This window comes from Panthera uncia (assembly GCF_023721935.1).
Source record: "Panthera uncia isolate 11264 chromosome A1 unlocalized genomic scaffold, Puncia_PCG_1.0 HiC_scaffold_16, whole genome shotgun sequence".
In the NCBI taxonomy this organism is placed as follows: domain Eukaryota; kingdom Metazoa; phylum Chordata; class Mammalia; order Carnivora; family Felidae; genus Panthera; species Panthera uncia.
In genome coordinates this window covers 1488287-1514244 of record NW_026057576.1, presented here as the reverse complement: position 1 = coordinate 1514244, position 25958 = coordinate 1488287, and the positions used below count along the sequence as shown (strand labels likewise).

Here is a 25958-nt window from a genome sequence, read left to right as displayed (position 1 = left end):
CCAGAGTTACCACACAAGCCAATTATCAGTCCTATGTCCACTCCCCAGTGGAATTTCATTTGAGACCTGAGTAAATCCAAAGAGATTTTACCTCCAAAGATTTTGAAGAGGCCAACCTTTAGCCCATAATTTAAAGAATCCGGGTCATTATGTAAGAAACACTTTCTTTAACATTTTAAAATAATGTAATAAAAAAAAGTTGGTAAGAATATTCTAAGTCACAGGAGAGGCCCAAAATGAACAAGCACATGACAGAGATACCTGAATAGCCCCTGTCATTGGTCTTCCCATCGATGATGCCAGGGATGTCTTGGACTAGTAAACAGAAAACTAAATTAAAATGGTTCCAAAAAATATCTACATTTAATTTTATAAAAACCAAGTTATAAAAGTTTCCTTCATAATTTTTTTCCTCATTCTATTGGCAAGTAAACTTAATTTTTTCCATTTATAACCTGAAGATACAAGATTAAACAATAGAAGTCTAAAACAAGCTTCCGTGAAGCACAACCCTCAGCCTGAAATACAGCTACACCCCACTGGTCTGCACACTGTCTACGGCGGCTTCCGCACTACAAACACAGAGGCTGGTAACTGCAATAGGGACTATCTGACCCGCAAAGCCTAAATTGCCTGGCTCTTCACGGAAAAGGTTTGCAGTCTCCTGTTCTAAAACACCACCAAAAAAAAAATCAAATTTATGAGTAATACATGCTTAGGCTGATTAATAAGAGCATGTTTCATTTGACACACACTTACATTATGTGTGTGACTACTTTCCTTATTCATCTAGAGGAACAGTATAAAGTCAAGTTTCCTGGACCTCTAGCTAGGTACTAAAACCATTTTTCTGACCCCTAAGAAATATTACAATAAGGACTAGGAAATGCTATTCCACCTCATTCTTCCATTTTTCTCCCATTCCCCTTTTATTGCATGTATGCTAACATCCAAATTTGGGCAAGACCTAAAAATTTTCCTTTATGGATTTTTATATACCATCTTTCCTCTGAAAATCTCAAATAAAAGACCCAAATATATGCTTCTGAAGTTTTTTTCAAACTTCATGTTTTTCATGTATTAATTGGTAGGTTTAAAAAAATTATAAACATCATTACATTTATATAACACTTAACTCCACATAAAATATGAATGGAATACACGAGACTTCGTAATATTACACAGAAAATGAAAGGAAGTCAATCAATAAACATAAGGTTTACAAATAAGAAATGATAAGAAAATATTTTCTGATAAATTTACAATCAAAATGACTAGAATAGTAAAAGCTATTAATCAAATTAGACTTTCACAATGTTTGTAACTATCTGAAATGGAAAACATACCTCAGTCATGGACTGAAAAGATAGCCAAAATTATTTAGAAGTGCCTAAAGTCAACTTATGGATGAGAAAAAGCACCTTAATATTTTTAGCTTAAGAAAACCTACCCCATATCCAGTAGCTACAGGTCTAGTAACTGCTGTGCTTGGTATTTTAGCAGTTATCTTGGGGAGGAAAAAAGACATAATTAATGGAATTCAGATTAAGCTACACAATTGAAAACTAAAAAAGCAATGGGAAATACAGACTCATCAGTAAAGAAGTAGTATATAATATTTAGGATAACTTCCCTTTAATTATCCTAAATATTAAGGGGCCTAGGTATTTTAAAGTATTAAGAGGGAGACTTATTCTAGAATTCATTTTAAAGGAAAAAGGGGGCTTTAGAATGACCTGAGGCACCAACGCGAAAGATTAGTATCCATGGTTGTATCTATCATTCATTATGCATACTTATTACTGCCAGCCACTAGGCCTAACAAAATACATACGACTTGGCATCAGAGGATCTGGGTTTGATTCTCAGCTCTCCTACTACCAGCTGTTTTTATTCGTATCTTTATGAACCTAAATTTTCTTATCTCTGAAATAAGGATATCTTGATCACAAAATTATACTTGGAATCAAATAGGGCCATGTAGGTGGAAATGTTCTATGCATGTTAGTTGTTAAGCATATTTGTTTGAAGTATTTGGTTAAAACATCATTAGTAGAAGAGCTCTACTTCTGGCTATGATGGACTGTGTTTTAAACAACTTTCCCAATAAGAACAACTAAAAAAGCAGGGGACAAAAATATTTTTAGGAAAAATCAATTTGAATACATTAGAAAACCAAGAAGGAAGTGAAAAATTACAAGGTCCCAAGATAAGGAAAAGGGAAGGTTTGAGAGGTACTCCTGCATTTAAGCCTGCTTTTCTCCAACAGGCATCTGCTTAATTCAGAGGCATGGCTGAGAAGCTGAACACAGCTCTCCACAGACTTACAGGTCTGAAGAGATAAAACACTGGAGCCCTGGTAATCCTCCAGGCTTCAGACTGTGACCTCAAAAGGCTACACTCTACAACTGAAAAGTAAATGAGAAGTATACTACCTCTCATAAACACTGACGTCCAATTTAGAATCATCCCAAACTTAACTGAATTAAGGTGAACCAGGACTCCTAGTGCCTCTAGGGCTATATGCAAAAGTAAATTTTCTAATGAAAGATAAGATCATCTAGAGCTGTGCTATCCAACAGAACTTTCCTATAGTGATGAAAATGTTCTATATCTGCCCTGTCTGATAAGATAGCTATTAGTCATATGTGGCTGTTGAGCATTCGAAATGTGTTTGGTATAATAAGGATCTGAATTTTTATATTTTATTTTAAATCATTTAAATGTAAATAGCCACATGTAGCTAGTAGTTATCATACTGGACAGCTCAGACATACAGCCTTGAATTATCTCTGAATTTTTTCATTTACACTGCCTGGCACTGAATCAAAAACAACCAGACAGGGGAGCCTGGCTGGCTGAGTGAGTAGAGTGTGCAGCTCTCAGGGTTGTGAGTTTAAGCCCTGTGTTAGATATAGAGACTACTTAAAAATAAAATCTTAAAAACAACAACAAAAAACAACCAGACTTACAGGAGGCAAGGCTACCTAACTAAAAGCCAAGAGAACAAAAGAACAAAAACTCAGAAAAGGATATATATAATGGAAATGTCAGATACAGACTTTAACATAACTATGCTTCTTAATATGATCAATGAATTAAAAGATAAGACACAATTTCAGCAGAGAATTGGAAACTATAAAAAAGGAATAAATAGAAATTACAGAACTGAAAAATTGCTAAAAAGTGTAAAATTCTGGCATTGTCTAGGAAGTAGTAAAATACAAAGTTATATTAGATTTTAATAATTTGAAGATAAGCAGTGTAATCTTTAGGAAAACACTAAAAGAATGGTTAAAGAATGTAAATTCCCAAGATAACACTGGGGGGAAATGGAATAATAAAAAACAAACAAAAGAAGGCAAGAAACGAGAGAGATGATATATAAAAGAGGCAGGAAAAAACAAAAAGCAAATAAAACAATAAATTAAAACCACATCAGTAATTTCATTAAATATAAATGGACTAAATACTTCACTAAAAGACTAAGATTCTCAGACTGCATTTCAAAAACAGAACTCAGTTACATTCTGTTAATGAGAAATACATCTTAAATATATGGATGGAAAAGTTGAAAGCAAAGAGATGGGAAAGACATATCATGCAAATGCTAGATAAAAGAGAGCTTGAGTAGCCATATTAATATCTGGCAAAAGAGACAAACAGTATTACTAGAGATAGGATATTTCAAAAACAATAAAAGGCTCAATTTATACTGAAAATATAATAATTCTAAATATTTTTTCTCCAAATAAAGCAAAACCCTAAAAAAAGAAATAAATCCACATAGTGTAAATTTTGACATCTTTCTAATAGAACTAGTAGCCTCCCCAACCCAAAAAATCAGTAAAAATACAGAACTCTTAAACAAAATCATTAACAAACTTGATCTGACATATCTTAGAAAATGCTGAAAAGAAAGGATATGGGTCTCAGCAATTTTTTCCATGAGAACAAACTGAAGGAAAGAGACTATTATTCTTCTAACTACTTACTAATGACTAAATCCATGTTCTTTTTTTTTTTAAGCATAAGATTGATCTCTTCAGATAGAGTAGATTCAACAGTCTCTTCCTTTATTTGCTTTACACCCTCATCTGCAATGCCTTTCCTCCCATATCTTAAGATCAGTCTTAATTGTACATACCCTTTAATATTCAACTGTAAATTTAAATTCTAAGCATCCTTGTCTGATTGTCCCAACTAGTGACAAACAATCTCTTTGACATCCCATAGCAATATGCACTTTTTTTTGTACAATGCTTATTACATTATGCTTTGAACATATGTATCCATTTTATTTCCCTCCCTAAGATTATAAAGTCCTTTGGAACTAGTTAGAATTTTATCCCACGAGTAAACTAATACCTTTCACATAGAAGTTATACAATTTCTCTCTGTTTAACATAATAAGTAGACTGTGATGAGAATACCATTCAATAGGAGGTCAAGAGACTTAAGCTCTAAGCCAGCTATGGCTAGCTGTGAGACTCTTGGCCTCTCTAGGCTTCAGTTTTCTCATCTATAAAATAAGGATCCCTAACGTCACTTCTAAACATCACTGAAAGGCTAGAATGGTAAAATTATCACTTGATGTCTGATACCTGAAATCACTAAACTGAAGAAAATGTTTGCTTATTTACTAAGTCATGGAATAAAGACTTATGAAGCAGCTACAGTAGCAAAGAAAAGAACACTGTATAAGACAGTCAGCTTCTTCAAAAAGCTTATAGCCTAGTCATTAGCTTACTGAAAGAACATATGATTTTTTTTCCATGATGAAGGTAACCTTAAAATTAAAACACTGATTATGAAATGTGTAGTCAAGAATTAATTTTATCCAAGGAGAGGTCTGGCTCTGCTCTTGGCTACTGGCAGTGATCTCTAAGCCCTTGGAATGTCCTGCCTGATATGTATTTGTTTGCCTAGGGGCTTTGGCCACCAGAAAACTGAACAATGTGATTTATGATGGGAGCTTTGGGACAACATAATATCAGTTTTAACTTCCAGAGGTATTAGTCTAAATTTCCAGAAGGGGCTGGAGACTAAACGTCAGCCATGTTAACAATATGTGATAGAGTCCCAGTAAAAACCCTGGATACCAAAGTTGTGAGTGGTCTTCCCTAGTTGGCAATATTCTTTCCGTAAGTACTGTCATCACACAGATTGGCCAGGAGGAGTTAATGTCATGCAGGATTCCACACGAAAAGAATGACCAGATGTTCTACGTTTCGATCCCCCAGCCTCTGTCCTGTATGTCACTTTCCTTTGCAGATTTTAACTGTATCCTTCCCCTGTAATAAGTCATGAGTATAATAGCGTTCAGTGAGTTCTGTGAGCCCTTTCAAAGAATAATTGAACCTGAAGGTGGTTTTGGGAATCCCCTAAACTTGCAGTTGGTATCAGAAATGAGAATTGTCCAGGGATGGCTGGGTGGCTCAATCAGTTAAGCATCTGACTCGATTTCAGCTCAGGTCACGATCTCATGATTCATTAGATCAAGCCCTGTGTCGGGTTCTGTGCTGACCACGGGGAGCCTGCTTGGGTTTCGCACTTTCTCTCTCTCTCTCTGCCCCTTTCCCTCCTGAACGCTTTCTTTCTCGCTCTCAAAATAGATAAATAAACTTGAGGAAAAAAAAAAGTGAAAATAGTCTTGTAGAGCACACAGTCCTCTGTGTCCTCTAACTGTATAGTTGGCAAACCTCATTGCAGGGAACTACACTAAATTCACTTACATAAATGTGATGGGAAAGCTACTCACAAGATAATTTCCACTGTAAGTGGTTGTTTAATACTAATAACTTATTTTTGTTAATAATACACATGACAGAGAGGAAAGAGAGAAAGTAACAAAGTGAGGCAAGATGAAAGCAAAAGGACACTTCATGTAAAGCAGAGAGGTTGCTATACATCAGAGTTTCTCAACTTTGGTACCACTGACCTTTCACCACATAATTTTTATGGGGGGGGGGGTACCCTGTGAATTATATAATGTTTAGCAGCATCTCTGCCTGCTACCCAGTAGATGCCAGTGGCACTCACCCAAGTTGTTATGAACAAAAATATCTCCAGGCCAAATGTCCCTTGGGATAGTTGTAGAGGACTGAGATCCACTGCTATATAGTAGTGAGCAAGTGGGGAAGAGTAGTTCAAAAAAAGGAATATTAGACATAGAACATTAGGAGTAGAACTTTCTGTTCTTTGCTATTTTACTTTGTGCCAACCTTGTTTATTTTCAACTACAAAAAAAAGCTTGACAGATTTCATGCACTGCAGAAGGCCAGATGCCTATGCTTTGCATGACACATAAATTTTAATAATACTATTGAAAAAATCACTCTAGCAATTTATGCATTGGTAAAACATTAATTAACTAACTGAAGGGCATTAATCCAAGGAAGGAGTAATTTGTAAACTAAGCGCCAGTGTTTTGGAGGATCAACATTTATGTAACTTTAAAAATCAGAAAGGCAAATATTTTTTAAACAATGAGTATTTTAGGTAAATATATTCCAATGCCTTACATAACTAATAATATTTATATTCTCAAGAGTATAAAGAAACTTTTTGATCTAAAATACTTTAAAATTCACTTACTGGATATACTGAAAGCTACAAAACACTGCAGAAAGAAACTAAAGAAGACACAAATAAAAAAGTCATCCCACGTTGAAGGACTAGAAAACTTAATTATTGTTATGATGTCAATACTACTCAAAGCAGTCTACAGATTCAATGCAATTGCTACCAAAATATCAATGCTGATTTTTTAAGAAATAGAAAATTCATCCTGAAATTCATTTGATTACAAAGCTACTATATGTAAACAGTGTGGTACTGGCATAAACACAAACAGACCAATGGGACAGAATAAAAAGTGCAGGAAAAAAACCTTCCATATGGTCAAGTGATCTTCCATAAGTGTGCAAAGACCACATAACAGGGAAAGGTCAGTCTCTCCAACATATGGTGCTGGGAAAGCTGGATATCTGCTTGCAAAAGGATGAAATTAGAGCCGACACACAAAAAATTAACTCAAAATGGATTAAAGGTCTAAATATAAAACCTAAAACTACAAAACTCCCAGAAAGCATAGCGGAAAAATTTCATAACGTTGGACAGAGCAATGATTTGTTGGAATTGATGCCCAAAGCACAGGCAACAAAAGTGAAGCTATAAAAATGGGGCTACATCAAACTTAAAAAATTTCGTGCGTCAAAGGACATAATCAACAGAACGCAAAGGCAAACTACAAAATGGGAGACAATAATGTGCAAATCATATATCTGATAAGGGGTTAATATCCAGAATATATCAACACCTACAACTCAACAACAAAAAAATCAGGATAACCCAGTTAAAAAATGGGCAAAGGACTTGAAGAGACATCTCCTCAAAGATGATATACAAATGGCCAAGAAGCCTACAAAAAGATACTCAACATCACTAATCATAGGAGAAATGAAATCAGAATCAAGAATCACTTCACGCCCATTAAAACTGCTACTATCACAACAATAGAACGTAAGTGTTAGTGAGGATGCAGAGAAACTGGAACCCTGTTACTGTTAGCAGGATTATAAAATGGTGCAACTGCTATGGAAACAGTATGGAGGTTCCTCAAAACATTCAAAACAGAATTACTGTGGGACCAGCAATCCGACTTCTGGGTATACATCCGAAGAACTAAAAACAGGGTTGCGAAGACACATCTGCCTACCTATGTTGACGGCAGCACTATTCATAAGAGCCCAGAGGTAGGAGTACCCACGTGTTCATGGAACACAGTATGATATACACACGTAGGATTATTAGCCTTAAAAAGGAAGGAAATCCTGTCACATCCCACAACACAGATGAACCTTGAAGACATTATGCTAAGTGAACTAAGCCAGTCACAAAAAAGACAAAGACTGCAGAATTCCATTATATGAGGTACCTAAAGTAGTTGAATTCCTAAAGGCAGAAGGTAGAAAGACAGCTGCCACAGGCTACAGGGAGAATGCACAGTTCTGTTTAATCGGTATAGAGTTTCAGTTTGGGGAGATAAAAAACTCCTGGAGATCTGTCTCACAAGAATGAGAATATATTTAACATACTGAACCATGATTTAAAAATGGTTACAAAGGGGAGGGATTCAGGAAGATGGTGGCAGAGTAAGAGGACCCTAGGCTCGCTTTGTCCCACAAACACAAGATAACTGTCAAATCATCCTAAATACTCCAGAAACTGACCTGAAAACTAGCAGAACAAGCTCCACAACTAAAGGTAGGGAAGAGGCCACATCAAAGAAGGCAGAAGTGTGGAGATGCAGTTTGGGAGAGAAAGGGAAGATGGAGGGATGGAGGGACAGTGGTCACTGCTGTGGGAAAGGAGCTGTGGGGGCAGAGAAGGGTAAGAGACAGACTAACACAGAGGGGAGTGCTTGGGGAAAACGAATTCCCATAGAAATTGGCTTGGAAAGCAAGAAGGGCCAAATTTCGTGACTTCTGGCAGCAGCAGGGCTTAAAGCCGGAGTCTTAAAAGTTAGCAGGCTTGGCTAGCATAGAGCCGGGAGGACACTGCGCTGTTCTTGGAGAGAAGGCGGGTAAACAACCTGTGGACACGAGGCATGGAAAGAGTGATCTGAAGGGTGCCTGGGGCACACAGTGGGGAGGTTATTCAGTCATCTCAGAGTGTACTCCAGAGAGACAGTGCTCACAGAGAGGCCCTTCTGGGAACAAATACACCGGCTGTTGCCATTTCCTTCCCTAGCCCGTTGGCATAAACATAGGGCCACCTGTAGGAACCAGCACAGCACAGACATTTGGTACTTAACGTTCCTACACTAAGCCTTGCCCCCCACACTCCTATAAAACTGCATTTCGTAGTCAGGCTGTGTAAGATGCATCACCACAGACCCCTCCCCCCAGAAGACTGGCCCAAACCCCTGTCAACACTCCCTGATGTCCCTGGTCTCCCAACCAGGGAGTTTGTTTTTGTCTTTTTGGTTTTTTTAATAGCTATAATTCCATTTAATCCTTAGTTTACACTCAAATTTAAAGCAGGGACAAAGACCAATAGTGCCATTTTATAAGGGTATGAGTGACACCAAAAAATTAAGAAATTTGGCCAAACTTAAACAGTCGGTCAATTGGGTAAGTCCCTGTTCTCCCGACCCCCACCCCAGCATTCTTTCCATTATGCCAGCCCTTACCCTTACTAGTTCTATTTATTCTTTCTTTTTAATTGAGGTATAATTGACATATAACATCATATGTGTTTCAAGAGTACAACATGACAAAATATATATTTGTATATACTACCATCAGTCTGGTTAGCATTCCTCACCAGACATAGTTACAAAACATTTTTTTTCTTGGGATGAAAATGTTTAAGATCTAGAACAATATTAATTCTGAAGATTAGGTTTGGTTGCAAGTGATAGGAAAACCAAAAAAGTAGTGGTTTAAACAAGACAGAATTGGATAATTTCTTCGCTATCCTCAATACCTGGCTGTTCAAGATGACTGCTCAGGTTCCAGTCATGTTCCAGCCAACAATAAGGAAGATGAGGGACAGAACACATTTTTCCCCTTTAAGGACATTTCCTAGAAATCATACAGGACACATTTGCTAAATTCCACTGGCCAGAATTTAATGACATGCCCTTAGTTAGCTTCAAGGGAGGCTAGAACCAACCAGGGAGTTTTGCAGAATCTCGATTCCAGCCGTGGTAGTGTCAGGTCTCACTTTAGAAACAGAGCAGAGCACGCCTTGTTAAAACTCACGACATTCAGGCCAGGGACAAAAACTGACCTCAACAGGCAAAGAGAGCCTCTGTAAATGGCCAGCGTGAAGGATAAAGCAGCCAGGACACAACAGAAGTGCACACATCACACACTGGAAACACTTCCAGAAGTGTCCGGGTCTGGGGAACAAGGGAAGCTACACAGCAAGGCATTACAGGACCTCTTCTTTGTAAGGTCATTACCCTCAAGAATAGGAGACATAGCTGACGTTCCTAACACACAGAAACAGGCACAGAGACTTAGACAAAATGAAAACACAGAGGAATTCATCTCGAATAAAAGAACAGAACAAGGCCATGGCCAGAGATCTAAGCAAAACAGGTATAAGTCATATGCTTGACAGAGAATTTAAAGCAATGATCATAAAGATACTCAACTGGGCTTCAGAAAAGGGTATAAGAAATGAATGAGACCCTTAACATGAGATAAAAAATTACACACCAGAGCTAAAAGGTACAATAAACGAGGGGCACCTGGGTGGCTCAGTCGGTTACGCATCTGACTTTGGCTCAAGTCATGATCTCGCAGTTCACAGGTTTGAGCCCCGCATCAGGCTCTGTGCTGACAGCTCAGAGCCTGGAGCCTGCTTCAGATTCTCTGTCTCCCTCTCTCTCTGTCCCTACCCACCACCCCCCCCCCAACCAGCCCCCTCTCCCCGCTCGCACTCTGTCTCTCTCTCTAAAATAAACATTAAAAAAAATTTTTTTTTAAGGTACAATAAATGAAGTGAGAAACACGTTTGATAGAAGGAAGAGCAGACTGGAAGAAGCACAGAAAATAAATTAATGACCTAGAAGACCAAGTAGTAGAAAGTAATCAAGCCAAACAAAAGAGAGAAAAAAGAATGATGCGAAACAATAATAGACTTAAGGAGCTCAGTGACTCCACTAAACATAACATTTGTATTAAAGGAGTCCCATAGGAAGAAGAAAGTAAAAAGGGGGCAGAAAATTTATGTGAAGAAATAAAGCAGAAAGTTTCCCTAATTTGGGGAAGGAACCAGATATCCAGATCCAAGAGGCACGGAAAACCCCCATCAAAACTGACAAAAGCAGACCCACACCAAAACATATTGTAATCAAGATGGCAAATATAGTGATAAAGAAAAAATATTAAAGGCCACAAACAAGACAATAACTTACAAGGGAAAACCAATTAGGCTAGCTAGAGATTTTTCAGAAGACACTTTCCAAGCCAGAAGGGAGTGGCATGATATAGTCAAAATGCTGGACAGGAAAAATCTGCAGCCAAGAATACTCTATCCAGCAAGGCTATCATTCAGAATAGGAGAAGAGATAAAGAGTTTCCCAAACAAAACTGAACGAGCTGATGACCACTAAACCAACCCTGCAAGAAATACTAACGGGACCTCTTTGAGTGGAAAGGAAAAACAAAACACAACAGAAAGAAATTAGAAAACACAAAAGCAGTAAAAATGAGTATTTCTATAAAAAATCAGTCAAAGAACTCACAAAATAAAAGGATGTAAAATATGAACCATATACTTAAAACGTGTAAAGGGCAGAAGTAAAGAATGGATTCAAACCCAAATGATCAACAACTTAATATAGACTGCTATACGCAGAAAAGGTTATGTACAAACCTAATGAAAAGAAATAAGAGAAAGAAATCCCAATATATCACTAAAGAAAACCAGTAAGCCATGAAAGAGAGAAAGATAAATGATCAGAGAAAATCTTCAGAAACAATCACAAAACAAGTAATAAAATGGCAGTACATACATATCTATCAAGAATTACTTTGCATGTAAATGGACTAAACACTCCAATCAAAAGACACAGGGTGTCAGAATGGATAAAAAAAAAACAAGACCCATCTACATGGTGCCTACAAGAGACTCATTTTAGACCTAAAGCCACCTGCAGATTGAAAGTGAGGTGATGAAGAAACATCTATCATGCAAATGGATGTCAAAAGAAAGCCAGAGTAGCAATGCTTATATCAGATAAACTAGACTTTAAAACAAAGACTATAACAAGAGACAAAGAAGGACGCTATCTAATAATAAAGGGGACAATCTAAAAGAAGATACAACAATTGTAAATATTTATGCACCCAAATGGAGGCACCCAAATACATAAAATAATAACAAACATAAAGGAACTCATCAATAATAATACAATAATATTAAGGGACTTCACATAAATGGATAGGTTATATAAACAGAAAATCAACAAGAAAACAATGGCTTTGAATGACTGACTAGAACAGATGGATTTAACAGATATATTCAGAACATTCCATCCTAAACAGCAGAGTACACATTCTTTTCAAGTTTACACAGAACATTCTCCAAAACAGATCATGTATTAGGCTACAAAATAGGTCTCAACCAATTCAAGAAGAGTGAAGTCTTCCATGCACCTTCTCTGACCACAATGCTACAAAACTCGAAGTCAACAACAAGAAAAAATCTGGAAAGACCATAAATACATGGAGGCTATATAAACAATGAATGGGTCAACCAGGCCATAAAAGAAGAAATAAAAAAGTACGTGGAAACAAATGAAATGAAAACACAAGGGTCCAAAACCTTTGGGGTGTAGCAAAAGCAGTTCTTTTCAAAAAGAACTTTCTTTCTCAAAAGCAGAAGCAAGAAAAATCTCAAATAAACAACCTAACCTTACACCTAAAGGAGCTAGGAAAAGTACAATAAAGAATAAACCAGCAGAAGGAAGCAATAATAAAGATTAGAACGGAAATAAATGATACAGATACTAAAAAAACAATAGATCAGATCAATGAAACCATAGCAGGCTTATAAAGAAAAAAAGAGAAAGGACTCAAATCAATAAAATCACAAATGAGAGAGGAGAAATAACAACCAACACCACAGAAATACAATTATAAGAGAATATTATGAAAAGATGTATGTCAATAAATTGGACAATCTAAAAGAAATTCCTAGGAACATGTAAGTTACCAAAACTGAAAACAGTCAGAAATAGAAAATTTGAATAGACCAATAACCAGCCAAGAAAAAACTCCCAACAAACAGAACTCCAGGACTAAGTGGCTTCACACGCAAAATCTACCATATATTTAAAACACAAACTATTCCAAAAAATAGAACCAGAAGGATAAACTTCCAAATTCATTCTATGAGGTCAGCATTATCCTGATTCTAAAAGCAGATAAAGGCAACACTAAAAGAGAGAACTACAGGCCAATATCTCTGATGAACATAAATGCAAAAGTACTCAACAAAATAGTAGCAAACTGAATCCAATAATACATTTAAACTACACTTGATCTTAGCCAAAAGGCCGAGAAGCAATCCAATAACACATTTAAAATAACCATCCACAACAATCAAGTGGGATTTATTCCCGAGTTGCAAGAGTGGTCCAATATTTGCAAGTCAGTCAGCATGATACATCACATTAATAAGAGAAAGTATAAAGACCACATGATCATTTCAATAGATGCAGAAAAAGAATTTGACAGAGTACAACATCCATTCATGATAAAAGCCCTCAACAAAGTAGGTTTAGAGGCAACAAACCTCAATGTAATAAAGGCCACATATGAAAAACCCACAGCTAACATCATCCTAAATGCGGGAAAACTGAGAGCTTTTCCTCTACAGTAGGAATAAGACAGGGATGTCCACTCACCACTTTTATTTAACATAGTACTGGAAATCCTAGCCACAGCAAACAGAGAAGAGACAGAAATACAAGGTGTCCAAATCAGCAAAGAAGAAGTAAAACTTTTACTATCTGCAGATGACATGATACTCTATGTACAAAACCCAAAAGACCACCAAAAAAACTGCTAGAACTGATAAACAAATCAGTAAAGTCACAGGCCACAAAATCAACATACAAAAATGTATTGTTTCTAACTACCCATAATGAAACATCAGAAAGACAAATTAAGGAACTAATCCCATTTACAATTACATCAAAAATAATAAGATGCCTAGGAATAAACCTAACCAAAGTGGTGAAAGACCTGTACTCTAAAAACTATAAAACACTGAGGAAAGAAACTGAAGACGACACAAAGAAATGGAAAGACATTCCATGCTCATGGCTTGGAAGCATAAATATTGTTGAAATGTCTATATGACCCAAAGTAATCTACACATTTAATGCAAACCCTATCAAAATACCAAGAGCATTTTTCATAGAACTAAACCAAACGATCCTAAAATTTGTATGCAAGTACCAAAGACTCCAAACAGTCAAAGTAATCCTGAAAAAGAAAAGGAAAGCTGGATGCACCACAATTCTAGACATTAAGTTATATTATAATGCTGCTGTAATCAAAACAGTATGGTACTGGCACAAAAATATACACATAGATCAGTGGAACAGAATAGAAGACCCAGAAATGAGCTCACAACTATATGATCAATTCATCTTCAGCAGAGCAGGAAAGAATAGCCAATGGGAAAAAGACTGTCTGTTCAACAAACGGTGTTGGGAAAACTGGACAGCCACATGCTAAAGAATGAAACTGGAACATCCTCTTTCACCATACACAAACATAAACTCAAAATGGATTAAGGACCTAAATGTTGAGACCGGAAACCCTAAAAGTCCTTGAAGAAAACATAGGCAGTTATTTTCTCTGGCATCAGCCATAGCAACTTTTTTTCTAGATAGGTCTCCTGAGGCAAGGGAAATTAAAGCAAAAATAAACTGTTGGGACTTCATCAAAATAAAAAGCTTCAGCAGGGTGCCCGGGTGGCTCAGCTGGTTGAGCCTCTGACTTCAGCTCAGGGCATGATCTCGCAGTTCGTGAGTTCAAGCCCCACATCAGGCTCTTCACTCTCAGTGCAGAGTCTGCTTGGGACACTCTCTCTCTCTCTGCCACTCCCCTGCTCTCTCTCTCAAAAATAAATAAACATTTAAAAAAAAAAGCTTCTGCATAGCAAAGAAAACAATCTAAAAAATTAAAGGCAACCTATGGAATGGGAGAAAATATTTGCAAATGTTTTATCAAATAAAGGATTAGTATCCAAAATATGTAAAGAACTTATAAAACTCAACACCATACAACAAACAATCCAGTTAAAAAATAGGCAGAAGATATGAATAGACATTTTTACAAAGAAGACATCCAGATGGCCAACAGACACATGAAAAGATGCTCATCATCACTTACCATCAGGGAAATACAAATCAAAACTACAATGAGCTATCACCTCACACCTGTCAGAATGGCTCAAATCACCAACCCAAGAAACGACAGATGTGGGCAAAGATGTGCAGAAAAAGGAACTCTCTTGCATTGTTGGTGGGAAGGCAAACTGGTACAATCACTGTGGAAAACAGTATGGAGGTTCCTCAGAAAGTTAAAAATAGAACCACTCTATGATCCAGCAATGGCACTACTGCGTATTTACCCAAAGGATACAAAAACACTAATTCAAAGGGATACACGCACTCCTTTGTTTATAGTAGCATCATTTACAATAGCCAAATTACAGAAGCAGCCCAAGTATCCATCGACTGATGAATGGATGAAAGATGTAGTGTGTGTGGGTGTGTGTGTGTGTGTATGTATACATACATATATGTATATATATGTATATTTATATGTATATAATAGAATACTGGAATGAAATCTTTCTATTTGCAAAGGAATGAAATGAAATCTTTCTATTTGCAAAGACGTGGATGGAGCTAGAGAATAAAATGCTACCCGAAATAAGTCAGTCAGAGAAAGACAAATACCGTATGATTTCACTCATATGTGGAACTGAAGAAATAAAAGAGCAAAGGGAAAAAAAGAGAAAACTCAAGAAACAGTCTCTTAGCTATAGAGAACAAACTGATGGTGACCAGGGAGGGGGGAGGGCGGGAGGGGAGGTAAGGGGATGGGATCAAAGGTGACGGGGATTAAGGAGTACGCTTGCTGTGATGAGCACCAGGTGATGTACGGAATTGTTGATTCACTATATTGTATGTCTGAAACTAATATAACACTGTTAACTACCTGGAATTTAAAAATAAGATAAAATAAATAAAAATGGTTACGATGGCTAAGTTTATGTCATGTATTTTTTACCACAACAAAAAACGTGCACTTACTGGAGGTCTTCTGCCATGACTAGTTCTCACGGCTTCCTGAAAAGCTGTGTCGTTCTCTAATTCCTAAAGTGAAAAGGCAAATTTAACATTCAACGTGAAGTGAGAATTGAAAACAATAATAAGTTTCATGTCTTCTGTTTGGTATTCATGATCCTCTATGATTCAACTTACCCCATCTGCTGACATCCAGGTAGTGGCTGAAGGACTCCTGTCCTCAAAGCTCCCCCATAACACTACCCAAAATATAAGGCTCCTTCCTTTTCTAGGAAGGGGACTACTTGGTAATGTCAGTCGACTTTAAGGGTATTTTACTGGCCACTGTTTAAATGTGTGGTATCATTATGCCTGGTGAAAAGATCAAGTACACAAGGATATGGCCTTTCTTCTGTTCCTTTCTTCCAAGTACCTGGAACAGTAAGAATTGAGAACTGCAACTCTTCCTCTCCCTTCCTCTCTGTCCTCTCTCCCTCCCTTCTATCCTTCCATATGCTGGGACCACGGCTACCAGCCCCAGGTGAAAACACCGCAGGACATTTCATTTCACTGGAGGAGTGTCTGGAATTCAGACTGGAGCTAAGAAAAGCTTCCCCGTGGAAAAGCTCCATGGGGTCCAACCTGCTGTGCCATTTGGAACCAAAGCCTTAGCTGAGATGAAATGTCACTGTGCTTTGCTGATTCCGGCCTATACTTCTATTCTTCATCGGGAAACGTGAGGAAGGTAATATTAGTCAAGAGCAAGATACAAATGTTCCTGGGTTTCCAGGACAAAGGTCATTTTTTGACTCTCTCAAAAGCACCCAATCTTAGCAACTACCAACCTTCTAACCAGCCTTTATCTCCTATTCCTTCACCAACACAAAATCTGGCTGTAAGCCTTCCCATACATCTTATGGGCAATTGTCAGACTTGCCTCTGATTTATTTCAGTCTATGTCCCACAAAAATATACTTGCTGATGATCAAAAAAAATACAATAAATCAAAAAACAATCACTACTGATTAACTTCTAAAAACTCTGCAAACAATTAAAGTAAAATGTTTATATAACCAGATGTTAATGTGATGCACTTCAAACATGATTTTATTATGTCTAAACCTTCTTTAATTTTTACCTTAAATAATCTTTATAACCTTCCACATCAATTACATAAAATTAATAAGTACACAATTCTCAGTTGGCCATGGAAACTAGGCAACTTTCATATGAAGTATAAAGCCAAAGGTAACCCTCAGCATCATTAATTATACTATTCTGGTGGATCCTTTAGGAAAAGGAAGTCTTCTAATATTCCTATACAATTAGTAAAATTTGATTAATCAATTCAATGAATTCTAACTGACAAACTAAAATTGTCAACCAACTCTCCGACTACAAATACCAAACTACCACAACTTTTGTAATTTTTCTTTGTTCATGATTTTACTAGCTATTTCCATAATCTATGAACATCTGAACAATTATTTCAATTAATTCATTTATATATTAAGCTTGTTATTAGTCCAATTAAGATATAAGAAAATCATGGGTAAAGCAAATGTCATTTTTATCTTACTATTTAATTTATTTTTGTGTCTGACATTCTGAATATTCACTTTTTTTTTTTTAATGTTTGTTTATTTTTGACAGAGAGAGAGAGAGAGAGCGCGCGTGCGAGCATGAACGGGGGAGGGGCAGAGAGAGAGAGAGAGAGGGAGACACAGAATCGGAAGCAGGCTCCAGGCTCTGAGCTGTCAGCACAGAGCCTGACGCGGGGCTCGAACTCACAGACCGCAAGATCATGACCTGAGCTGAAGTTGGACGCTCAACCGACTGAGCCACCCAGGTGCCCCTGAATATTCACTTTCAATTAAATAATGAAGCCACACTGTGATGACCTGAGAAGTTAGGAAGTTTCTCTGGTGCTTTAAAGTGATCATATTCATAAATAAAAAAAAATAAAAAATAAAAAATAAAAAAAAAAATAAAGTGATCATATTCATTATCTATTAATTCTATTTCTGAGACTTTAGCCAAGGAAATGTTGCTAAAAATAGAGAAAATTGTTTATGTATAAAATTGTTCATTGCACAGTTGTTATTTACAACAGAAAACTGAAAATAAATATCCTATGATCTGAAATCAGTTCTAATCAACTATACATATTCAATAAAATGTAGCAATTAAAATTATACAGTTAACCCTTGAACAACACAGGTTTGAACTGCCATTGGTCTACCTATATATGACTTTTTTCCAATAAATATATTGGGAAATTCTTTGGAGATTTGTGACAACTTGAAAAAACTCGCAAACCATATAGTCTAAATAAGCTAAAAAAATTAAGAAAAAGGATATTATTGTAACAATACAGTGTATGACATATATAACATACAAAATATGTGCTAACTGACTTTTTATTGGTAAGGCTTCTGGTTAACAGTGGGCTATTAGCAGTTAAGTTTGGGGGGAGTTAAAAGTTGTATGTAGATTTTTGACTACATGGGGGGAGGGAGGTGGGTCAATTCAAGGGTCAACTGTATTTAAATCTTTAGTATCATGAGACATTACTTGTAATGTAGTTGGATGTAAAAAAGCAAACAGAAAAGTAAATCCTAGTTCCATTCCAAACATGTTAAAATAAAACTGTAAATATATGCATAAAAGAAAGACAAAGCAACAAAATGTTAACAATAGTTATTTCAGAGTGACGGGATTCTGGGTAATTTAGTTTTCAACACTGAACATGTACATTTTATATACTTATAACCTTTATAACTGGGAAAAAGGGGGAGAGTTCAGTAGTTTTCAAAATCTGTACAAACCCAGGAGAACATCTATGTTGTTTTTTTTTTTTTTTTTTTTTTTTAATTTTATTTTTGGGACAGAGAGAGACAGAGCATGAACGGGGGAGGGGCAGAGAGAGAGGGAGACACAGAATCGGAAACAGGCTCCAGGCTCCGAGCCATCAGCCCAGAGCCTGACGCGGGGCTCGAACTCACGGACCGCGAGATCGTGACCTGGCTGAAGCCGGACGCTTAACCGACTGCGCTACCCAGGCGCCCCGAACATCTATGTTTTAATACAAATTTTTAAAAAGGAGTCTATATAATCATACCTGTGTGTATACACAGTACACACAGGGAGGGAAACACTTGTGTATATTTGAAGACGGGGAATACACCACAATGTCAGGTGATAGATATACTTAATATAGGTGATCTTTGAGTGACAGTATTTACATCATTTTTCCCCAGTCTTCTGTAGTTTTCAAATTTTCTGTTAAATGATCACATCGCCTAGATCCTTATTTCGTATAGAGTAAGTGAATGGTTTCTATTTTCTTTCCAGGTCTTACATTCACAGACTACCATTTTTCTCCAGAGGAAAAAACAATTGAAAAATGACTAAAAGCTATATAAAAAACTCTAGAATATAAGATTTTCCTAAATTCATATAAAGTCCTATAAATGCTAATATTTGATTATTATATACTAGCAAATAAATTAACAATCATATCGTTCATCCTCACTCTTTTCACACACTAATTCAAGGTAACTTTATAAAAAGGTTTTGTTTTGTTTTACAGTTTGGAAACTCAAAGTCTCACAATGATATAAACAGATTTAAAATATTCAAGTATTGGGGCACCTGGGTGGCTCAGTCAGTTAAGTGGCCAACTCTTGATTTCAGCTCAGGTCATGATCTCACGGTTTGTGAATTCGAGCCCTGCTTTGGGCTCTGCACTCACAGTGCAGAGCCTGCTTGGGATTCTCTTTCTCTCCCTCACTCTGTTCCACCTCGGCATACGCTTTCTCTCTCTCTCAAAATAAATAAATAAATTTAAGAGAAAAATCTTAAAAATAAATAAATAAAAATAAAATATTCAAGTTTTTTTAATTCAACTATTTGTCTTAACAATTTCATCTTTTAGTTTACTATCCCACTAAATATTAAGTAGATATAGATTTGTTGACATAAAGGAATATTTATAAAAGACAAAAAGCAGGTTACAAAACAGTACACACAGTATGATACCATTTTATCCAAAAATAGAGATACACATATATTTGCATAGGGAAATGTTTGGTGACATAAGCATTATAAGCTAGTTAATGTTTACCTCTGGGTGGTAATAGTTTCTGTGATTCTATTTCCTAAGTTTTCTATAAAATATTTGTATATTTTAATTAAAAGAAAAAAATCACTACATGACATTTCAAATTTAGGAAATTAAAAAAAACAACTGATTTTAGGTACCTCAAGTGATTTAAGTCTTTTTACTTACACATTCAGATAGCTAGTGCTGGAAAATACAAGTCTATAATCGACCCTAATTTGTTTCTATAACCTTTCTCATGATTTTCCCTTTTGCTGCAATTAGTATTATTAGTGGAAGTTAGTACAGACTTCAGAAGTAGCACTTTTCCAGGCTTTTAATCAGTTTACTTAATTTAAAGATAATAAAGCAGAACCCTCAAATCCAAAGTTTTCATGAACCAGCTGGTTAGCAAAGACCAACATAAAAACTAGATTTATTTTTATTTTTATTTTCTTACCTCAGTGTCATAGGTTGGATTGTAGTCATTATAACCAGAATAAAGATCATCTTCATCTGTCTCTGGGGCCAGGTGTACATTTTGCATCATCTGTACCTATGAAAAATTGGCAGTGTAAATATGTTCTTGGTATATAAAATAATCCTTAATTGAAATAAAGTAGAACCACTTAACAACCTTTCTGGTCAAGTTTATTGCTACATATTTTTATGACTTAATTTTTTTCACGTCAAATTCTCAAAACTAGGTGTCAAAACACTCGTTCATTGCTCTCATTTTACATTTATTCCACACCTGTTGCATTGAAAGGCACTAGACACAGGTACGAGTTAGTTGCCCTGAGTGTCAAAGAGCTTAGCATCAAGTGCAGAACAGGGGACGTAAGAGTCAAGTGCAAAGCAAGGCAGAAACCACCACACACTTACCAGAACGGCTCAATTTAAAAAACCAACAACGCAAAAGGTCGGCAATGATGTGGAGTGATCCAGAGTCCTACATTGTTGTTGGGGAGGGTAATATAGTACAATTTTGGAAAAAAAAGACTGGCACTTTCATAAAATTAACATATATTTCTTACGAACCAGCAATTCCACTCCCAAGTACTTACCTGAGAAGTGAATACATGGGTCTACAGATATATTTATATAAGAATGTTCACAGGAGGTTTATTCATAATAGTCAAAAACTAGAAACAGACCAGATGCCCATCAACAGAATGGATAAGCATATTTATGCAACAAAGTATTATTCAGAAAAAAAAATGCACCGATGACATACATAAAATGGAAGAATCTCAATTAAGTGAAAGAAGCCTCACAAAACTGAACCTTATATACTGTTTTGTTGATTTAAAATTCTAGAAGAGACTAAACTATTGTAGAAAACAATCAGAAGGGTGGTTGCTGTTTAGGCATGGGAGACTAGAGTTTGAATGAAAAAGGGCAGATTATAGAATTTTCTAGGGTAGGGCGCCTGGGGGTGGCTCAAGTCAGTTAAGTGTCTGACTTTGGCTCAGGTCATGATCTCACGATTTGTGGGTTCGAGCCCCACATTGGCTGTGTGCTGACAGCTCAGAGCCTGGAGCCATTCTGTCTCTCTTTCTCTCTCTCTCTCTCTCTCTCTCTCTGCCCTTCCCCGGCTTGCTCTCTCACTTGCTCTCTCTCCCAAAAATAAACAAACATTAAATTTTTTTTTTAATTTTCTAGGGTGATAAATATTCTATATCTTGACAATAGTTTGGGTCAGACTGGTAATCACACTTGTAAAAAGTCAACAAATGCATACTTTTTTCCTTTCATTATACGTTTTTTCTTGAAAGAAAAAACTGTAAATAAATATCAAACTATAATATGCATACCTAAGTATTTAAGGGAAAGCTTAATATCTGTAATTCAGTTTGATATGCATAAAAATAACAGAGAATCTTAAGATTCTCTCTCCCTCTTCCTCTGCCCCACCTGTGCTCACGCACACACGTGTGTGCACTTTCTCGAAATAAATAAATAAAAATAACATGGATAAATGAAAGATATATGATAAAGCAAGTACATGAAAATGTTAATGGTAGAATCTATGTAGCAGGTATGATGTTCACTGTAAAATTTTTTAAGCTTTACTGTACATTTGAAAATTTTCATAATAAAATATTGAGAAAAATGCAAGACACAATAAAACAGATGTCAAAGTAAAATAGAAGCGGGAAATTTAATTACTGTATACATATACTGTAAATGCAGTGATTACTAGAGAATTTGGGAAGAATTCTCAGACAAAGAATCATTCAAACTGAGTAATCTTTTAGTCAATTTAGGGGAGGGGTCAGGCTAGGTACCCAAGAAATGTAATACTGAATTACTTTACCTTGAAATACATATTTTTAGGGGCACTTGGGTGGCTCGGTTGGGCATCCGACTCTTGATTTCGTGATCCCAGGGTTGTGGGATCAAGCCCCCTGTCAGGCTCCATGCTAGCATGGAGCCTGCTTAAGATTCTCGCTCTCTCTCTGTGTCCCTTTCTCCCACGTGCAGGCACACATGCTGTCTCTCTCTCTTAAATTAAAAAAACACACACACAAAAGAAAAACTAAATACGTGCTTTTTTTAAGTTGGTACAATTTTAAGTGTGCCAGTAAATTCGTACAAAAATTTCAGCTTAATCTTATTGCTCAGTATAAGGCCAAATATATATGGCTACTTGTAACCTTTTAAAAATTATTTTTATGTGGGGGTGCCTGGGTGGCTGTCAGTTAAGTGTCCAACTCTTGATTTTGGCTCAGGTCACAATGTCACGGTGAGTTCCAGCCCTGGGTAGGGCTCCGTTAAGACAACGCGGAGCCTGCTTGGGATTCTCTCTGTCCCTCTCTCTCTGCCCCTCTCTCTCTGCTTCTCCCCTGTTCACACACATGCGCATGAACTTTCTCTCAAACTTAAAAAAATATTTTTATGTGAAATATAAAATTATCAATTTTTTATAATTCACATACTATAAAACTTACTTTAAGGTGTACAATTCAGTGTTTTTTTAGTATGCAACTACCACCACTATCTACTTCCAGAACATCTTCAACACCCCATTAAGAAATGTGGGACCCTTTTAGCAGCCACTCTCCATTCCTCCCTCCTCCCACTTAGCCTATGTCACTAATCTACTCTGTCTCTATGGATTTGCCAATTCTGGACATTTCATATGGAATCATCAATCAAATTTTTTTCATCAGTCAAATGGAATCATCCAACATGTAGCCTTTTGACTGGCTTCTTTCACTTAGCGTGTTTTCAAGGTTTATCCGTGTTGTAGCATGTGTCAGTACTTCATTCCTTTTTATGGCTGAATAATATTCCATTGTATGCATATACAATATTTTATCTATTAGTTAATGGACAGCTGGATTGTTTCACTTTATTATAAATAATGCTGCTATGAACATGTGTGTACGTTTAGTGCGAACATAAATTTTCAATTCTATCGATATCGAGTGTATACCTAGGAATGGCATTGAGTCATATGGCAACTCTGGTTTAACTCTTGGAGGAGCTGCTAGACTCTTCCAAAGTGGCTGCACATTTCACACTCTGCCAGCAATGCATGAAGGTTTCGATTTCTCCATGTCCTAGCTAACACTTGCTAATGTCCCCATGGCCATTCTAATGAGTATGAAATGGTATCTCTATGGTTTTGATTTTCGTTTCCTTGATGACTAATGATGTTGAGCATCAGTTCATATGCTTATTGACAATTGTATACCTCTTTGGAGAAATGTCTTCTTAGATGCGTTGCCCATTTTTAAAAATTGGGTTGTCTTATCTATGTTATTAAAGCTATATATTCTGGATACTAGCCCTTATCAGATTTATGATTTGCAAATATTTTATCTTTCATTTTCTTGATACCACCCTTTGAAGTGTCCTTTGAATTTTGATGATGTATAATTTATCCATTTTCTCTTCGGTTGCTCGTGCTTTCAGTGTCTCATCTGAAAAAACCACTGCCTAACCCCAGGTTAAGCAGCTTTACACTTGTTTTAACAATTTTATGGTTTAACTCCTACATTTAGGTCTTGAGTTAATTTTTCATTACTTTTTAAAGATGAAAATTCACTATGGGAGAAAAAATATCAGATAGAAACATTTATTCCAAATACCATCAAAGGTATTAAAAGTCACTGGTATACAAATTCCCAGTTCTAAAATAAATAAGTCATAGGGATGTAAATTACAGCATACAGACCATAGTCATAATATTGTAGTAACTCTGGTGACAGATGGTAATTAGATTGCGGTGATCATTCTGCAATGCATGTAAATTTCAAATGAAAGTGTCATGGGGTGCCTGGGTGGTTCAGGGGCTGGGCGTCGAATTTCAGCCCAGGTCATGATCTTGCACAGTCTGTGATTTCGAGTCCCACATGGGGCTCTATGCTGACAGCTCAGAACCTGGAGCCTGCTTCAGATTCTGTCTCTCTCTCTCTCTGCCCCTCCCCCGCTTATGTGTGCTCTCTCTCCCTCTCTTTCTCTCAAAAACAAACATTAAAAAAATTGTTTTAATATAATATGCATGTTGACTATACTTCAGTAAATAAAAGTTTTAAAAATAGGGGTGCGTGGGTGGCTCAGTTGGTTAAGTTTCCAACTCTTGATTTCCGCTCAAATCATTATCTCGGGGTCCAGCGCCGACAGTGACAGTGTGGATTCTTCCTCTCCCTCTCTCTCTCTGCCCCGCCCCCACTCTCTCTCTCTCTTTCAAAATAAATAAAGTTAAAAAAAAAAGAAAACAAACACACTTAAAAATTTTTTTAAATAAAAGTCACTGGTATAAGATATAGAAAATATTTTAACTAGATAATGCTAAACCAGTGGTTCTCCAACTTTAGCATGCATGACAAACCTAGGGGCTTGTTAAAATACACATTGTTACTCCCCCACCAGCAGAGTTTGAGATTCCTTAAGCCCTGGGTGGGAGTCCTCACCACGGCCTTTATCCCTGGCGATGTGCATTTCCAGCAAGTTCCCAAGTGTTGCTGATGACGCAGGTCTGAGGACTACTACGCCAAAGGAGGGCTGATTATGAGCCCTATTTAGGTCAGTTCAGCTTACATGCATGTCATGAAAACAAGCAACTTTCAGAAGCAGATATCCTTCTTGCCGGGTTGCAACCACACTGGAATTAGTTTACATCTGAGACTTTTGCTGAAAAGACCTCGAGTGAGCAAATTAATTGTGAAGATGTAGAAAGTGAGGCCAGGAAAGTGAAGCACCCATAGGTGATAGCTGGGGGTGGCAGAACAAATACAATTTAGGGTTTTCAAAAGCAGTGTACACACGTAACAAGCTATTCGTGTTGAAACAATCTGGGGACACACATTAAATGCCAGTAACACCTTTTTTTTTTTTTTTAATGCTGAAGTTATTTTTTTATGATGCTCTTCTATTGACTATGCCGGACAGTCTACATCCAAGATGCCTGCTGTAGTTCCGCAAAAGCTCACAACCAGAAAATCCACCCGGTAAAAAAAGGAAGAGTGGAATTTTAGCTCTAGAAAGAATCTTGGAAAAACAATCCTTCAAGTCTCTGGAATTCTGTTTCATCTTTGTGCGACTGAGTACAGGTTTACGCCTTCTGGTGTGTTATTATTTCGCGAATTAAACCTTGCATGAGAAAATCTCAAAAGCTTTACACAAGACACACACACACACACACACACACACACACACACACACACACACACACAGGAACGTTCGCGGTGTCATCCGCTATGAAATTCAACAGCTGGTGGCCAGGTCGAATCTGGGTTCGAATCTGCCGGCTGCCGAGGGACTGCGGTTCGGGACAGCCATCCCGCCCCGCTAAGGGGGGCAACACAAACTCGCCCGCCACGGGAATCCACGTCCGCGAACCCACGGCCGCGTTTCTGCGGGGCCTGCAAAGGCCCGGAGGGGCCGGGACCGGAGGAAGAGCCGGTGGGCGGGGCAGAGCCCCTCCGCCAACGAAGCCCCCTCCCCGCGCCGCGCGCGACGACCCGCGCGGGGGCGTGCCGCGGGGGGCCGGCCCCAGGACGGCCGCCCGCCCGC

The 25958-nt window shown here is 37.2% G+C and overlaps 1 protein-coding gene and 1 pseudogene across 2 annotated transcripts in view; both read right to left on the bottom strand.

The window, feature by feature from the left end:
- Nucleotides 1-25958, bottom strand: part of IFT88 (intraflagellar transport 88) — a 130683-nt gene that overhangs the window by 104067 nt on the left and 658 nt on the right. For both annotated transcript variants that reach the window (XM_049647336.1, XM_049647337.1), the window contains exons 2-5: nucleotides 20392-20487; nucleotides 15857-15919; nucleotides 1451-1507; nucleotides 262-315 (exon numbers count right to left, since the gene is read on the bottom strand). In XM_049647336.1, the coding sequence (XP_049503293.1) occupies nucleotides 262-315; nucleotides 1451-1507; nucleotides 15857-15919; nucleotides 20392-20481 (264 nt within the window). In that variant the 5' untranslated portion in view covers nucleotides 20482-20487. The remainder of the gene's footprint in view (nucleotides 1-261; nucleotides 316-1450; nucleotides 1508-15856; nucleotides 15920-20391; nucleotides 20488-25958) is intronic.
- Nucleotides 12977-13090, bottom strand: LOC125934234 (uncharacterized; annotated as a pseudogene).